The sequence below is a fragment of the Sus scrofa genome, chromosome 14 (genome assembly GCF_054392235.1).
Source record: "Sus scrofa isolate SSC_HxYL_T2T_F1_AM1 chromosome 14, Sscrofa_HxYL_maternal_Yorkshire_Landrace_v2.0, whole genome shotgun sequence".
In the NCBI taxonomy this organism is placed as follows: domain Eukaryota; kingdom Metazoa; phylum Chordata; class Mammalia; order Artiodactyla; family Suidae; genus Sus; species Sus scrofa.
The window spans coordinates 145,256,393-145,274,963 of record NC_139396.1 but is presented as its reverse complement, the minus strand read 5'-3'; the positions used below and the strand labels follow the sequence as shown (position 1 = coordinate 145,274,963).

The 18,571-nt window shown below is 38.3% G+C and overlaps 1 protein-coding gene across 3 annotated transcripts in view; it reads left to right on the top strand.

Moving 5' to 3' along the window:
• Window positions 1-18,571, top strand: part of GPAM (glycerol-3-phosphate acyltransferase, mitochondrial) — a 72,208-nt gene that overhangs the window by 34,942 nt on the left and 18,695 nt on the right. For all 3 annotated transcript variants that reach the window (NM_001444498.1, NM_001444496.1, NM_001444497.1), the window contains 8 exon segments: window positions 242-364; window positions 3,937-4,010; window positions 6,187-6,300; window positions 8,263-8,409; window positions 13,127-13,223; window positions 14,420-14,556; window positions 17,236-17,335; window positions 17,946-18,158. In NM_001444498.1, coding sequence (NP_001431427.1) covers window positions 242-364; window positions 3,937-4,010; window positions 6,187-6,300; window positions 8,263-8,409; window positions 13,127-13,223; window positions 14,420-14,556; window positions 17,236-17,335; window positions 17,946-18,158 — 1,005 coding nt within the window.

Genomic DNA, 18,571 nt, shown 5'->3' with positions numbered 1-18,571 from the left:
ATGCCATTTGAGTGTTGCCATGGTGTTCTTGGCTGCTCAGTTTTTGCTTATGCTTTGTTCCAAGTGGCGGTCATGGAGGGAGTACCTTGAATGACAATACCTCTGAGAAATACATGCAACCAGAAGGAAAATATGTCAGACGTTTCTCTTCTATCTGAAATAGCTTACTTTTAGAGATCAAGTGGGCAAGTTTAATTCTCTTGCCATTCACACACCATTTTTTTTTATTATTATTTATTAGGGTGAGTGTGGTTTCAGACCACCTGTCTTCAGATCTGCAACCTTAAAGTGGAAAGAAAGCCTAATGAGCCGGAAAAGGCCCTTTGTGGGACGATGTTGTTATTCCTGTACTCCTCAGAGCTGGGTAAGAATGTTACCTTTCATATCTTTGTTGATGTTTAATCAACACAGTGAAATATGTGACATAGATTTCCAACTTGTGTGAATTTTATTATTTTGGAGTCTTAAGGGACTTAACACATTTTTAGAACTTAGGCCCTAGTTTAGAAACTAAATATTCTAAGTGAAGATGTTGACCTGCTTTTTCTTTCCATTGATTAATTCAGTGAATGAATATTGGTCTAATTGTTGATGCCAGGCACTTTTTTTTTTTTAAGTTTTCGTTTTAGTATGACTTTAGGGGGAGACTAGATCTTACTTTCAGATAACTCTTCCAAAGAGTTGCTGGGAACCTTCAAGTAACTTCAGCATGTTGAACTTTAGCACTCAACATTAAAATCCTAGCAAGATGAGAGAGAGAGAGAAAGAGACAGCATGTGCTAATGAGCAGGACAGAATACAAAGTAAAGCTGTGGCTTTGCCATGCTCTCCCTTTTGCTAAGTGTCTGTCCCTAGGGGAGAAGGGTAGGGTGTCTGTTGACTCTGTGATAGTGATGGATGTTCACTAAAATATTAGGATGAAGATTCAAGAAAGACTGTGCATGAATTTGTTGCTTGTATTTCGGTGAAAAAACACAAGCCATCCACATTACAGTGTAGTATTGGAGTTGACTGGCTAAGAAGTATGCTTCTGGGGGCATTTTGCCAGCGGGATGAGTTAGCATAGGAAGGGAGAATCGAGCACGGCTGTGTTCTAAGGCAGTGGAGTTCATTGCTTTATAAAAGGTATCCCTGACTGGTAAGCTCTCTCTGGGATGGGCCAGTTATCAGGACATTTAAGTGCCATTTATTAACCCTGCCATTTACAGAGGTTGCTTACAACCTGTGTGAATAGCTAAAAGCGCTGTGTGAATTTTCCGCTTAGGACTGGCTTGTCAGGAAATAGAATTCTGCATCTGGTATAAGGAATTTACTAATCTGGGAGAGATTTGTGTGATACCAAAGCAGTCTATGTTACATATTCAAGTCTGCCTAAGAACGTCTCGATAGAAATACTTTCCTCTTAAATCACAGGTGCCTTGTTGCAAGAATTTGGTAGAGGTGAAGGATCATGGAAATTTCTAATCTAGGAGTAAGGCCAGTTCAGATTAATAGGTCAGGAGAAATAAAGACTTGAATAGAAGATCATGTGGCTTTTCTTTTTAGATCTAGCATCTCAACCTAATTCTAATTTTGACTGCTTAAAAGATCAAAACAATACCTTAACTCTAATGTGTTCTTCAGTCAGAAGAGGGTATAGGGGATTATTTGGTGGTGGTGATGGTTTGGGGGTAGGGGTAGGTGAGTAGTATAACAGATAATTGATTTTCACCTAAACATAGTACCTGACAGAGCTGAACTTGATCTTATATTCTTCCATGGCATGCATATTTAAAATAACTTTTGTTTTATAATACTTTTATATTTTTTTTTTATTTTTGTCATTTGCTGCCTTCTCTTTGAAATCTATTTTCTGTTTCTCAAAAGTGGTATCACAAGTATTTTTACATCTTTTGTTTAGGGTACATTAGGCTTTCTCAGCATTTACTTATGGAAAGTTTGCCTTTTTGCTGACATTGTTAAAGTTATGGACTTTCTCTTTTTAGCAGAGCTATTTCTGGATTTTCTTTCAAGATTGCCTGTACAGAGGGTGACCTTTAGTCATACATTTTTCTCATTAAGTAGACAGTCATTTTAGGGGAATAGAGAGACCACACTCATTGAAGCAAAACCTGGGATTGAATCCTAAACTTCTGCCAGCCTCAATTTTCCTATCTATAAAATGGGGATAATAATTCCATGTGTCAGGATTATTGGGAGATTTAGTAATCTCACAATAACTGCATTGTACTTAACATCAATTTTTTTGTATTTTGGAAACCCTGAGATATCCACTATTCCTATCAATGGCTTAAGCTGTCTGTGACTTTAACTCTTTTTGGTTGGGGGTGGGAGTGGGGCAGGAAAGGGAGAGGCTTTGTCCTTTGCAAAGTGCCGATGATTAATTTTGAGTTTGTAACCTTTTTTGAAGGCAAAAAATTTACTTTTTTAATGAAAAAAACAAATTAAAAGGAATTGAAGATGAAATATAATGTGCTAATGACATAATTGTTTACATTTACCTGTTTTTTTATTTTTAACATTTTTTATTATAGTTGATTTACAGTGCTCTGCCAATTTCTGCTGTACAGCAAAGTGACCCATTTATACAGCTACCTATTTACATTCCTTTTCTCACATTATCCTCCATTCTGATCCATCACAAGTGATTGGATATAGTTGCCCATCCACTCCAAATGCAACAGTTTTCATCTATTAACCCCAGACCCCCAATCCATCCCCCTTCTCCCTGGCAAACACAAGTCGGTCCTCCATGACCGTGATCTGCTTCTGGTTTATAGATAGATCATTTGTGCCATATTTTAGACTCCACATACAGGTGATATGACATGGTGTCTGTCTTTCTCTTTCTGCCTTATATTTCACTCAGTATCAGAGTCTCTAGTTCCATCCATGTTGCTGAAAATGGCATTAGTTTGTCCTTTTCTGTGGCTGAGTACTATGCCATTGTATATATGTACCATGTCTTCTTAATCCATTCATCTGTTCTTGGACATTTAGGTTGTTTCCATGTCTTGGCTATTGTGAATAGTGCTGCAGTGAACATATGGGTGCATGTGTCTTCTTCAATGAAAGTTTTATGTGGGTATATGCCCAGGAGTGGAATTGCTGAGTCATATGGTAGTTCTAGCTTTCTGAGGTATTTCTATACTGTTTTCCATAGTGATTGTACCAATTTACATTCCCACCAGCAGTGAAGGAGGGTTCCCCTTTCTCCATATCCTCTCCAGCATTTGTTAATGATGACTTGTTGTTTGTTGACTTGTTAATGATGGCTGCTCTAACTGGTGTGAGGTGATACCTCGTTGTTTTGGTTTGCATTTCTCTAATGATTAGTGATGTTGAACATTTTTTCACGTGCCTGCTGGCCGTCTGTATGTCTTCTTTGGAGAAATACCTGTATTTAGGTCTTCTGCCCATTTTTCAATTGGGTTGTTTTTTTGTTGTTGTTGGGTTATATGAGTAGTTTGTATATTTTGGAGATTAAACCTTTGTTGGTTGAGTCATTTGCAAAAATTTTCTCCAATTCTGTGGGTTGTCTTTTCATTTCTTAATGGTTTCCTTTGCTGTGCAGAAGCTTTTGAGTTTAATTAGGCCCCATTGGTTTATTTTTGTCTTTATTGTCATTATTCTAGGAGGTGGATCGAACAAGAAGTTGCTGTGATTTATGTTAAAGAGCGTTCTGCCTATGTTTTCTTCTAGGAGTTTTATAGTATCTGGCCTTACATTTAGGTCTTTAATCCATTTTGAGTTTTTTTGGGGTATGGTGTTAGGAAAAAAAGTGCTTTTCAATGAAACATCATTTTTCATCTCAGATTTTTGAAACAATGCCTAACTTAATGCTTAATTATAAAAATCTTCAAGAGCTAGTACTGTGAATCATTCACCAGCAATCTAGTTGTGTATTTATGTCCATATTTATTTCGTTTTATGTAGGATAGATTTTTCAACCCCAGTATCCCATCTTTGGGTTTGCGGAATGTTATTTACATCAATGAAACTCACACAAGGTAAAGAGAAATTTTTTATACCTCTAATGTATTTCAAGAGAAAAACTCTATAATAACCAGTTAATGGACTCTAATATGAATCTTTTATGTTTTTTACTTAATAGAGTATTAACTTCTGACATAAGAGCCTTTATCTAAAAATTGGAACCTAAGAGACCTATTACTATTCCACTGCTGTAATTATCTAATGTTTTTGTGAGAGTGTAGATAGCATTTAGAACTTTCTCTATTCATATATTAATGTTGCAGCTGAAATGTGCCAAAATGTGATAAAGATTTGTCTGAGGAGAGGTGTAGGTTGAAAGTCTTATGATTATTATTTTATACTTTAAAAAAGTATAACTTTTTGAAATTTGCCTAATCTGTAGAGTTTTAGAAGACATTTTCCTCTATTGAGCAAATTTTCTTTGATTTATTATTAGCTTAAGGCTTTTCTTAGAATTCTTACTTCCAAATTCCAGGCATAGGAGGATGGCTCCTAGGCGTCAGGGTGAGAGAAAAGAGGCTTTGTTCTGAGAGAATCTAGGCTAGGGGATAAGGAAGGAGGGTGAGTGTCTGCGAGGCAAGAGAGAAATTGCAGCCAAAAGTGCTACCAGACCTTCTAATCCTCTGAGTAAATGTCTGGAGTAGGTAAGTAGTAGGCTCAGGGAATGAGAAATACATGACATTCCATGGAAAAACTGATCTAAGAAATCAAAACTTAAATTTTAAGTCTTTCCGATGTTACTGCTCATATTTTGATGATGAAATTATAAATGAGCCTGACAAAACTTGCATATATATTAGTTTTTTTTTAAATAGAACTAGAGTCAAGGGACATGTTTTTTCCTAATTTCCATGCTCCCCTTCCCTCTCTCTCACGCGCTCTCGCTCTCTTAAGTTTAAAGGAAAGAGGAGAAATGTTTTTCCCTTTGGATCACGTGATTAAGATCCTAAGAAAAGGATTCTATTGTGTCTCTTTATGTAAGCAGATATTTTAGATGCAGAATGGAAGAATTTATTTGTGGTCAAGTGGAGTAGTTAAGGAAAAAAGCACGTAAAAGATGTGATACACATACATACACACAAACACACAACTTTTTAGCATATTGCCCAGTCAATATGTAACTTTTCAGTGTAACAAGCTACCTGTGCAGTTGAGTTGGCTCTTTTGCTCTTCTTAGGGTTGCACGAAGCAAAGCATATGCATTTTACAAACACACACATGCACACGCACACGCACACGCACACAGAGCTTTCAGTCAGTTGCAAAGGGATTTCATCAAGAGTTTGGACTTTGTGTATTCCAGGAATAATTTTAAAAATGTTCACTGATGAAAGAGTTTAGAATTAAATACTTAACATATTGGGCCAAGTTTTCAGAGAAATGAGATAAAAGCAAAGAGGAAGAAAAGAATGTTAATGCAAGAAGGAGAGATGAAAGAACAGGTGATTTGTAAATGGTTCTTCCTCATCTTACTTTTCCTTCAGCTGTAGACTTTTTGGATCTTTTAGAATAAATTTATAATTGAAATCTTCTACTGCCTATATGAGTATAATTATGGAAGAAATGATAATGAGGCATTATGTAATTATTACAGATGGTTTCAAATTGCCTAATAAAAGTTTGTAGCATTCTTATTCTGAGACCCTTGGCCTTACTTGCTATCCATATAACATAGACACTGTCGCTGATGGGAGTGTGTCCTATCCTTAGGAATGTTGAATGTGTTAAAAAAACAAAAACAAACAAACAAAAAATGCCAAGAACTTCTGGCTTCATAAGCCCAGAATACAAATATTCAGACTCTTGTCTAGTCACCCTTGCCTCAACTAATCAGCCTTATCAATTCAATTTGAGAGCCAGTGATCACCTTAGGAGAACTGCTATAATAACAGTATAAGAATTAGCCCTTCATGGTAGGCAAAGACTTCCAAATTATCTTTTATAGCCCATAGCTGTAAGCTATGTAACTTATATGTAGTTTAAATTTTAGCTGAGGGTACATGAAAGAAATTAGAAATAAAATTGCCTAGCATCCTGAAGTAAGGAGAATTTGCTATAAGAGAACCTTAAATGTCTGGAATAGGTGAAAAAAGGATTTATTTTTATAGGAGGGAAACCACTGTGTAATTTAAGTAACCTATTTTCGGTATCCCTAGGGTACTTCGATGCTAAATCATTTTCACATTTCAGGCACCGAGGATGGCTGGCAAGACGTCTTTCTTACGTGCTTTTCATTCAAGAGCGAGATGTCCATAAAGGCATGTTTGCCACCAACGTGACTGAAAACGTACTGAATAGCAGTAGGTAAGGGCGGGACGCCGTTGCCACAGGCCGTGGCAGTGGGGCAGTGGTTTCCTTTATTAACTTTTAGATTCTCCGGGACTCTTGTGCTTCCATATGGTAAATGTTAAAGCTCCAGAGGAAAACAAGGAAAGGCGAGGAACAGGTGGTGCTGGTGCCATGTGGGGATAGCAGTCTTGTACTATGCATTAATAATTGAATGAGCTTCTAATATATGAAAGGCGAGTTGGAGTTCGGGGATGCACATATTTTCAGAGTCCTCTGTTAAGTTTTCTGTAATATCGATGTTTGAGCAATGCTTTTCCTATTTGATAGCCAGAAGAGAGGTGAGTTTGCTATTTCTGTCAAACACTTATTAAGCACCTAGGCATGAATTCTTGTCTTTAGAAAGTCAGGATTAGGAAGTTCCCATTGTTGACTCAGCGCATTACGAACCCAACTAGTATCCATGAGGATGCAGGTTGGATCCCTGGCCTCGTTCAGTGGGTTAAGGATCCGGCATTTCTGTGAGCTGTGGTGTAGGTTGCAGATCTGATTCAAATCCCACGTGGCTGTGGTGGTGGCTGTGGTATAGGCTGGCAGTTGCAGCTCCAATTCCATCCCTAGCCTGGGAACTTACATATGCCACAGGTACAGCTCTAAAAAGAAAGAAATAAAATTTAAAAATGTCATTATTAGGAATTTTAAGAGAATATGATAACTGGCCTTGCCCTCAGGGGATCCTAAACTCATACGGAGTGGGGAAATAAATTGTCATGAAGCTTAGCCATCAGACTATGGGAGTTTGGGTGAAGGTTGGTTTCTATTCCACCTCATTGTTGTGGCCCATGTTAGGTATCTGCCTGGATTTGGGGAGCTGGAGACCAGAGTGGACAGAAGGATGCTTAGAAATGCAGGTCCAACGATGTGGTTGTTAAGGACTGAATAGGAGTGGCACATAGTGGGTACTCTGTAAATATTTATTGAATGAATGAGTAAATAGTTGAAATGGAGATGTAATTATTGTGTGAATTACTTAGGAAAACATCCTTGGCTGTATTGAAATTTGCTCTTCAAGGAGTAGACTTAGGGATGGTGCACCAGTGTCCTGTGGAAGTGGTCTCTTTGTATTAGTGAGTGATGAGGCTCTTGGAGTTGTGCTGTACTCTAGACTAAAATCAGCACCAGCAGGAGAAAACAATTAGTTGAAACTCTCCTAGATTATTGTATGTTCTGTTTTCCAGGTAAAACCCCTCAAGTATGTTTCATCCCATCTAGGTATTTTGAGTAGTGACTAGGATTTTAGAAGTGATTTAAGGAGATTTAGGCCTCATGCGTTCTTGCCTGAGTCATGTGGAATGTTTACAAGACTGGATTAAATCTTCCCTTTTACCTTACTGCTTATGGTCTGTGCTGCTTAAATCTTGAGCTGTGCCTTTTTAAAATTACTGGTTTGATTTGGAAGGCACTTGTAAGTATTTATATCTCGTTTTGATCCCTCCTAGAGAGTTTTACAAATAGCTCCACTAATAGAGCCACAATGTAAATGAATAATAAATTTTGTCCTCAAAGAAAGCTCACACATTACTTTGGCAGTGGGCTTTGGATACCTCTGAATTAGATGCCTAAAGGGATAATCTGCCTTTTCTTCCCTTCTGCCAGGGTGTAACTTTGTGTCACTCACAGCATAACTGGAACATTCAAATTAACGTAGCTGTTACCTAGTGAATTTGAATTGAAATTTTAAATCTGCCTTCCAGTTTTCCTAAGGATTCATTGATTTAGGAATATAACATCCCAGATATTTAATAGGCAGCCAAAGAAAGCACTTCTAACTTGCGCTTCTTCTCTTGTGTTATCACATTTAAAAGAGAAAGTACATTTTGTTTTGTAATTTATATATATATATATATATATAGTTTAGAAAATAATATAGAATGTAGTATAGAACCATTTATGTCATCTGTCTTTCCATTTTGAAATCAGAGTACAAGAGGCAATTGCAGAAGTGGCTGCTGAATTAAACCCTGATGGTTCTGCTCAGCAGCAGTCAAAAGCGGTCAATAAAGTGAAGAAGAAGGCCAAAAAGATCCTTCAAGAAATGGTTGCCACTGTCTCACCGGCAATGATCAGGTATTAAAAGACAAAGCAAAAAACTTTGAACAAGAGCCATCCTGTTTTGAGCAGATAGGACTAAATCACTGGACTTTCTTTTCCCAGCGCAATGCTCTCAGTCTATTTTGATGTTAAAACCAACTCCTCTTTACATTCTTTTTTTTTTTTTTTTTTGCTTTTTAGGGCCAAATCCATGACATATGGAGGTTCCCAGCTGGAAGTCAAATCGGAGCTGTAGCTGCTGGCCTGCACCAGAGCCACAGCAACACAGGATCTGAGCCACATCTGCAACCTACACCACAGCTCATGGCAACGCTGGGTCCTTAACCCACTGATCAAGGCCAGGGATTGAACCTTTGTCTTCATGGATGCTAGTCAGGTTCATTAGCCTCTGAGCCATGACAGGAACTCCTCCTCTTTACATTCTTATTTAACCTTCATGAAGTAGCACTTGGGAAGCTTCAGGGTGCCTTAATCCTTGTTAATTGGTAGCGGCCATAACATTAGTGCTAACCTCTCTCCAGGCTAGTTGTGAGCCAGGTTTCACATGCCCCTGTCTTTTTTTATTTGCTTTCAGTTTTATTGAAATATAGTTGACACACAGCACTGTGTAATTTTTAGGTGTATAGCATAGTGCTTTGACTTATATACATCATGAAATAACTACAGCAATGAATTTAGAGAACATTCATCTCATAGATACAAAATTAAGATATAGAATGAGGAGTTCTCGTTGTGGCACAGTAGTTAACGAACCCGACTAGGAACCATGAGGTTGTGGGTTCCATCCCTGGCCTTGCTTGGCGGGTTAAGGATCCAGCATTGCCATGAGCTGTGGTGTAGGTCGCAGATGTGGCTCGGATCCCCAGTTGCTGTGGCTCTGGCGTAGGCTGGCGTCTACAGCTCTGATTAGACCCCTAGCCTGGGAACTTCCATATGCCGCAGGAGTGGCCCTAGAAAAGGCAAAAAGACAAAAAAAAAAAAGATATAGAATGAAATTTTTTTCCTTGTGATGCAAGCTCTTAGGATTTACTCTCCTCACAATTTTCATGTGTAACATATATCAGGGTTAATTATATTTATCCTATTTATGTTACATTCTTAGTACTTATTTATCTCACAACTGGAAGGTTGTATCTTTTGACCACCTTCATCCAGTGTGTGTCCCCAGGCCCCCCATGCCCTGCCTCTGGTAACCACAAATCCGATCTCTTTTTCTGAGTTCATTTGTTTTGGAAGTGTAATTGACTTACAACAGTATGTTATTTCCCTTACACAACATAGTTGATTTGATTCGGTATTTCTATGCATTTCAAAATGATCAGTGCCAAGTTTAGTTATGATCTGTCAGCGTGTAAAGATATCACATGGTTATTGACTGTTTTCCCGACACTGTGCTTTTCATACTTGTGACTCATTTATTTTACTACTAGAAGTTTGTACCGATTAATCTCCCTCACCTATTTCTTACCTCCCCACCCACTTATCCTCTAGCAACCATATGTTTGTTTTTTGTATCTGTAACTCAGTTTCTGTTTCGTTATGTTTATTCTTTTGTTTTGATATTTAGATTCCACATGTAAGTGAAATTATACAGTATTTGTCCTTCTCTGGCTTTTTTCACTTAGCATAATACTCCTGAGATCCATCCATGTTGTCACAAATGGCAAAATTTCATCCGTTTTTTTATGGCTGAGTAATATTCCATTACGTGTTTGTGGGTGTGTGCGTATGTCCACCACATCTTCTTTATCTGTTCATCTGTTGATGGGTACTTAGGTTGCTTCCATATCTGGGCTGTTGTAAACCATGCTGCAGTGAACATAGCGGGTGCATGTATGGTTTCTAATTAATGTTTTCACTTCCTTCAGGTAAATAACACAGGAGTGGAGTTGCTGGGTTAGATGGCAGTTCTATTTTTAATTTTTTTGAGGACTCTCCATACTGTTTTCCATAGTAGCTGCCCCAGTTTACATTCCTACCAACAATGCATAAGGGTTCCCTTTTCTCTACATTCTCTCACATTTATTATTTCTTCTCTTTTTGATAACAGCCATTCTGACAGGTGTGAGGTGATTCCTCACTGTGGTTTTGATTTGTATTCCCTGATGGTTTGTGATGTTGAGTGTCTTTTCATGTGCCTACTGGCCATCCATATATCTTTGGAAAAATATTATCCAAGAGTTCCCCTGTGGCTCAGAGGGTTAAAGATTCAGCATTGTCACTGTTATAACTCTAGTTACAGCTGTGGCTTGGGTTCGATTCCTGGCCTGGGAACTTCTGCATGCTGTGGGTGTGGCCTCCCCACAAACAAATGTCTATTCAGATCCTCTGCCCATTTTTAAATTAGATTGTTTATTTTTTTGATGTTGAGTTGTGTGAGTTTTTTGTATATTTTGGGTATTAACTCCTGATTAGGTGTATTTTGCAAATATCTTCTCCCATTCAGTAGGTAGCCTTTTTGTTTTGTTGATAGTTTCTTCACTCCAAAAAAGCTTTTCATTTGATGTATTCCCATTTTTTTTTTTTTTTGCTTTTGTTTCCTTTGCCTGAGGAAACAGATCCAAAAAAATATTGTTAAGACTGATGTCAAAATGCATACTGCTTATGTTTTCTTCAAAAAGTTTTATGGTTTCAGGTCTTAGATTTAAGTCTTTAATCCATTTTGAGTTTATTTTTGTGCATGGTGTGAGAGAGTAGCTCAGTTTGATTTTTTTGGCATGTAGCTGTTCAGTTTTCCCAGCACCATTTACTGCAGAGACTCTTTTCCCTGTTATGTATTTTTTGCATCATAGATCAATTGCCCAAGTGATTGTAGGTTCCTTTCTGGGTTCTCTCTTCTGTTCCATTGATGTGTGTGTCTTTTTATGCCAGTAACACACTATCTTGATTATTGTAGCTTTGTAAGATAGTTTGAAATCAGAGAGCGTAATGCCTCCACCTTTGTTCCTCTTAAGGTTGTTTTGGCTGTTGGGATTCTTTGGTTTCTGTACAAATTTTAGAATTATTTATTCTGGTTCTGTGAAAAATGCCATTGGCATTTTGATAGAGATTATATTGAATCTTTAGATTGCCTTAGGTAGTTATAGTCATTTTAGTAATATCCTTCCAGTCTGTGAGCATAATGTGTCTTTCCATCTGCTTGTGTTATTTTCAGTTTCTTTCATGAGTGTCTTACAATTTTCTAAGTACAGGTATTTTAGTTGCTTGGTTAGATTTATTCCTAGATATTTCATTCTTTTTGATACATTTGTAAATGGGATTGTTTTCTTAATTTCCTTTCTGAAAGTTTATTGTTAGTGTATAGAAACATGACTGATTTCTGTATATTAATTTTGTATACTGCAGCTGTACCAAATTCATTGTTGAGCTCTAATGGTTTTTTGGTGGCATCTTTTTCTTCTTATCATGTCATCTGCAAACAGTGACACTTTCACTTCTTCCTTTCCACTTTGGATTCCTTTTATTTATTTTTGTTTTCTGATTGCTGTGGCTAGGATTTTCAATACTGTGTTGAATAAAAGTGGCAAGAGAGGGCATCCTGATCCTGTTCCTGATCTTAGAGAAAATGTTTTCAGCTTTTCATTGTTGAATATGATCTTAGCTGTGGGCTTGCCATTTATGGCCTTTCTTATGTTGAGGTATGTTCCCTTTATATCCACTTTATTGATAGGTTTTATCATAAATGACTGTTGAATTGTCAAGAGCTTTTTCTATATCTACTGAGATGATCTTATGATTTTTATTCTTTGACTTGTTAATGTGATGTCTCACATTGATTTACAAATTTTGATCCATCCCTGCATCCTGGGATAAATTTCACTTGATCAGAGTATGATGCTTTTAATGTATTGTTGAATTTGGTTTGCTAATATTTCATTTAGGATTTTTGCTTCTGTGTTCATCGCTGATACTTGCCTGTGATTTTCTTGTATTGTGATGTCTTTGGTTTTGGTATCAGGCTCATAGGAAGAGCAGAATGCAAAAGTCTTCTGTTCTTTTGTTCTGTTCAAACTACCTATGAAGTTTTTTGGACTTGTATGAGGAGAATATGTGTCAACTCTTCTCTGAATGTTTGGTAGAATTCACCTTTGAAGTCATCTGTTCCTGGACTTTTTGTTTGTTGGGAATTGTTTATATTACTGACTCAATTTCATTCCTGTCTATTGGTCTGTTCATATTTTCTGTTTCTTCTTGGTTCAGTCTTGGGAGAGTGTACATTTCTAGGAATTTTTCTACTTCTTCTAGATTGTCCATTTTATTTGCATATAATTGTTTGTGGTAATCTTGTGTGATTCTTTCTGTGGTGTTGGTTGTAACTTTTCTTTTTTCATTTCTGATTTTGTTTATTTTGAGCCCTCTCTTTTTTTCTTGATGAGTTTACACATGCCCATGACTTAAAGGAGTGATTTGTATGCAATGGAGGGATCACTCTACTCAGCTAAATATTTGCTTGATCATTTGCTTCTGAAATATATAGTATGCAATCAGAGTGAAATGTAAGATTTTAGTGCATATAAATGGATGCTTCTATAAGTAATATATAGGTGAAGTCAGTTTTTTAGGTCCACAATTCAGATATACACATACATGCACATGTGCTCATATGTGAAATCAATTATAGTCACTCTCAGGTTGTAGGTTCAAGTGTTTATAGACAAATGTCAGCTATATATGTTTATATGTTTATATATATGTGTGCATATACATGAAATAATTTTTTTTTAACTTTCAGACTAACTGGATGGGTGCTGCTAAAACTGTTCAACAGCTTCTTTTGGAATATTCAAATTCACAAGGGTCAACTTGAGATGGTTAAAGCTGCAACTGAGGCAAGATGTGAATCTTTCATTCTGTTTTCTCCACATTTGCAGAGTTATTTTGGAATTCTTTTGGAAATGTTCTCTTGTATACTGTTGTGCATTCCCATACATTTGAAAGATTTCCCCCATGTGAGATAATTATAGTAGCTCTGTATTTGGGGAGGATAAGTGGGGTAAAGGAGAACCTACTAGGAATATGCAGGATTCCTTTTGTAAGTTACTTTGCAGTAACTCTGAAAATCAGGTACAACAATCCCTGTTTTGTAAATGAAGAAATAAAGACATATAAAGGTTAGGAAATTGTCGTTAAGGCATGGTTAGTAAGTCACTTGCCCAGGATTTCAAACCAAACCTAGCTTGTCTCCAAAACCTATGTTCTTTTTATAAGATTAGGGTTTCCTCTCAGAAGATAGTAAACTGTACTTTAACTTTTTTTTTTGTCTTTTTGTCTTTTTATTTTATTTTATTTTTTGTCTTTTTGCCTTTTCTAGGGCTGCTCTTGTGGCATATGGAGGTTCCCAGGCTAGGAGGCTAATCGGAGCTACCGCTGCTGGCCTACACCAGAGCCACAGCAACATGGGATCCATGCCACATCTGCAACCTCCATCAAGCTCACGGCAATGCCAGATCCCTAACCCACTGAGCAAGGCCAGGGATCGAACCCGAAACCTCATGGTTCCTAGTCGGATTCGTTAACCACTGCGCCACAACGGAAACTCCACTTTTTGTCTTTTTAGAGCTGCACCTGAGGCATATGGAGGTTCCCAGACTAGGGGTCTTATTAGTAGCTACAGCTGCTGGCGTATGCCACAGCCACTGCCACAGCCACAGCCATGCCAGATCCGAGCCATGTCTGTGACCTACACCACAGCTCATGGCAACGCCGGATCCTTAACCTACTGAGCAAGGCCAGGGATTGAACCCGCAACCTCATGGTTCCTAGTCAGATTCATTTCTTTTGTGCCACAACGGGAACTCTCAACTTGAATTCGTGATTGCCCTTCTCCTTCCTTGATTATTTTGTTGCTCTAATTGTTTTTAGGTAGGTAATATTAAATTGAAAGAAGTTCTTATTATTGAAAAATGTTTTTAAGGAATAAGTCACTAATTCACTTGTGTTTTGAGTGAATAACCAAATAGGAAGTTTCAAACTGTAATTGAACTTTCCATTTGAATTTTAAATTTGGCATTTTTCCTTTTGCTAGATGAATTTGCCGCTTATATTTCTACCAGTTCATAGATCACATATTGACTATCTCCTGCTCACTTTCATTCTCTTCTGCCATAACATCAAAGCACCTTACATTGCTTCAGGGAATAATCTCAACATCCCCATCTTCAGGTAAGATCAGCTTAAGCTTATTTTGAAGGGTATGAAGATTATATTTGGAATTTTTGGTTTTTTAAAATTACACCTTTTGATCCATGTTTCTATGATGTGGACATTAGCTTTTAATTTTTATTATAAAAGTAATGCATGTTTATCTGGGAAATTTGGAAAGTACAAAAAATACCCATTACGACTGCCATCATTATTTTTGTGTTTTGTATGGGGTATTTGGTGAACTGTGAAAGTAGCTAAACTTTTTGAGCAGTATTTATCAAATGGATAAAAGGCAATTAGAAAGGTAAGACAACAAATTACTGTATCTGGCTCCACAGTAGGGAGGTGGAGTCAGGGTGGTGGTGGGCAGGTTGTGTTGGTATAACGGTAAGTTAGACCCATACCTGTTACTGTAACCTCATAATTTAGTAGGGCTAGAAACGTAATAGTTACAGTATAACACGAAAGGTATATTTTAGAGGTTTTCAAGAGAATGTAGTACATTCCATTCAGAGGGAATAGTATGTGGAAAGGGAGAAAGATTTAAAAGCATGATATAGTCAAGAAATGGCAGATGATTCTTAGACTGTAGGGTTAGGATGTAGGGTGCATTGGGAAGGGTCAGAAGCTGGAGGTGGAGACTGCATAGGTAGTGAGAATTAGCCAAGAATTTAGAGTGTATCTCATAATTGAGAAATGGTTTGTTCAGATCTGCATTTTGAAAAGTCATTCTGGCTAGAGGCAGTTAGATCAATTCTGACTCTATTGCAGAAGATAATGAAGGCTTCAATAAAAGTGTAGTAGTGCTCTTGGAAGAGGTCAGAGATTTGAAAAGTATTTAGTAGGTTGAATTTATAAAACCAGGTGCTAGTCCAGATGTGGTTCGGCAGAGGAGGAGAGGAGGAAAGACCCCCAGATGTCGATCCCCGGGGAACCAGGTCGAGAGTGGGGCTGATCACCAGCGGGGAACTGGTATGGAATAGTAAGTTTTAGTTGGTTTGGGAAATTGAAGTTTCAGACTTCAAAGCACAAAGCATCTTTGAGGTCAGCTCTGTGAGGGGTGCAGAGGAAGATGGGGGGGTGAATTTGGAGAGTGACTGGGAAAGAAGCTGGCTGGCAGCTTGTGCGGATAGGGCCTCCCAGGGGGCAGTCACTGCCTTGCATACCGGAAGTCTGATCCCCAGCCTCACAGTCCAAGGAGCTCCTTCCTTATCCCTTGGCTCAGAGTTCTGTAGCTAATCTGACTCATGTGAATGACCGCAGCATTCATGCAGTCAGCCCATACTACCCGGCTGTGCCCTAGACAAGAGGAAACAAGATACAAGGTCCTTGCTTTCCAGTAGCTAATAAAATAATGGGGAATGTAGACAAACAGCTAGCTCTCATCCAGTGTGATATGACCCTACAGGAAAGACATGCCTTTCCAAGTATCAGAATATCTGTGTTTTCTCTCACAGGTTCCTCTTCCCAGTGTCAAGGAACCTGAAAAGTTAAATTAGAAAGTCATCAGAAAGGCGCTTAGGTATAGACCTAGTGTAAAGAGGCCTGTTCCATTTGGGCTGTAGGGAAGCCTTGCTCCATAATAGTTCGCCTCTTCTGTAATCGAAACAACTCACCTGTTCCTTCCCTCCAGGTTGGGCCTCTGTGTGGATCTCTGGGAAGTGCGTGATAAACATTGCTAATTTCTCATAATCCAGCTTCCCCTTTCACGGCCTCAGTGTCAGTCGTTGCTCAGCTCATCATTCCTGTAGTCACGACAGACTCTAGATAACCTGGACTATTTATGTGCAGCGTTCTTTTGTTCCATACTGGTCTGTACATTCACAAACCACTTCAGTGTGGGTTGTTTTTGTGGATGGTTGATCTCATTAAGAATGTATTTTGCAGAGTTTTACTTTCAAGGAGTGAAATCAAGCTCTGGAGACATCTCACTGTGGCCTCCTTATACTGACTGTAAAAGATGCTGAAAATATATATCAACATTTATATCACTCTATTTGAATAGAGTGGGAGGAGGCTCTGAGTTTGGAAAGGTTGACTTAAATTTTAACCTCCTATCCAAATTTGTCAGGTTGTAGAGAGAGACGTGAGGTTGTGAGAGCTGTTTTATTCTGTGTATGTGTAAGTGAAGCAGATTTTTGTTTCATGTATTGGGAGGATGGTTATGCTTGGTTCCAGTTTGATAAAGTTATCCTTGTCTCACTGGGATACTCCCTAAGGAATACTTCTTTGAGAAAATTTCCGCAAAGGAGCTTTTATAACCTCACATTCATCTTGTAGTAAATGTGCCACAGGAAAATTTGGGGATGTGTAAAGGCCAGTGTCTTGAGACCTCGGGCAGAGTTTTAAAAGTTAGCAGTATTTTATAATCCTCTTAAAATCTGTACCAGCAGCTTCGTGGAATAATATGTCATGTAAACTCCTTCTGGCTTAGAACAGATGCAACAGAGCTTCATTATGCACAGTTATATTCTATGGGCTAATGAATAATGTAGATGACTGAAACACATCAATAATATGTAAAGTGGAAAATGTCCATATGTTCACACTCAGCAGCTCAAACAACACGTGGTTTATATCCAAATGACACATTTTATATCCAAATGACACGTCCTAATGACAATGAAATAACTTGTAATTTGAATACTGTTTTTACATTTTTCTTATAGAAAATTAATGCATTCTTAAATTTTATAGTACCTTGATCCATAAGCTTGGGGGCTTTTTCATACGACGGAGGCTAGATGAGACGCCAGATGGACAGAAAGATATTCTCTATAGGGCTTTGCTCCATGGGGTATGTATGATCTCTGATTGTCCTTAAAGCTGTTATGATACTTACCACAACAGAAGGAAAAAGAGCCTTGATTGAGATTTTAAAAAAACAGTTGTCTGACTAATTATTTCAGTGATTACTGTTTGAGAATGAGTTTGATGGTGGTTTTTTGTTATTACCAAAATATAGCATTGGAGGACCTGTCTTGCTATTATTTGTGAAAGTAGAATATTTTGTCAGTAGTGAAGTTATAGGTTTTTTGTTTTTGTTTTTGTTTTTCTTTGTTTTGTTTTTTATTTTTTTGTTTTTTGTTTTTTGTCTTTTTAGGGCCGCACCTGCGGCATGTGGAGGTTCCCAGGTTAGGGGTCTAACCAGAGCTGTAGCTGCCAGCCTATGCCACAGCAGCGTGAGATGTGAGCCACATCTGTGACCTACACCTCAGCTCATGGCAGTGCCTGATCCTTAACCCACTGAGCAAGGCCAGGGATCGAACCCGCAACCTCGTGGTTCCTAGTCGGATTTGTTTCTGCCACGATGGGAACTCCTGTTTGTTTTTTAGATTTAACTTTGCTGAGCTTATTCTAAGTTGGGTGGTCTTGAGTTCATGTTTTACTTTCTCTTTATATCCTAGCATATAGTTGAACTACTTCGACAGCAGCAGTTCTTGGAGATTTTTCTGGAAGGCACACGCTCTAGGAGTGGAAAAACCTCCTGTGCTCGGGCAGGACTTTTGTCAGTTGTGGTAGATACTCTCTCCACCAATACCATCCCAGACATCTTGATAATACCTGTTGGGATCTCCTACGATCGTATTATTGAAGGTCATTACAATGGCGAGCAATTGGTAAGAAGACCACCTGCACAAAAGTTGTCCTCACTTTTACAGTCTTTTGCTTTTGCATGGATACTTTTAGAACTAATTAAGAATTGTTTTTGTACCCTCTAGTTTTACAGCACTGTAGGAAGCAGGTAGGGTGGGCTTCCATCTCCCACAGCATCCTGGGCGGTCGTGCTAACGGGGGGCTTTCTGGCGCTTGGAGGAAGTGACATGACGAGATTTATCAGCACCGGCCCTGGTCATGGGATGGGGAAGTGGAAGAACACTTGGTGCTGAGTAGCCATCTCTACTCTGGGGGCGGGGGTTGTATGTGGCTCATTCTCCCCAGGGCTTACCGTTTGTGTGTAGAGTTTAAGTTAAGCCTGAAGAACTGGTGGGATCATGTTGGCAGAGTGACTGCAGATTAATGTAAGTGGCAG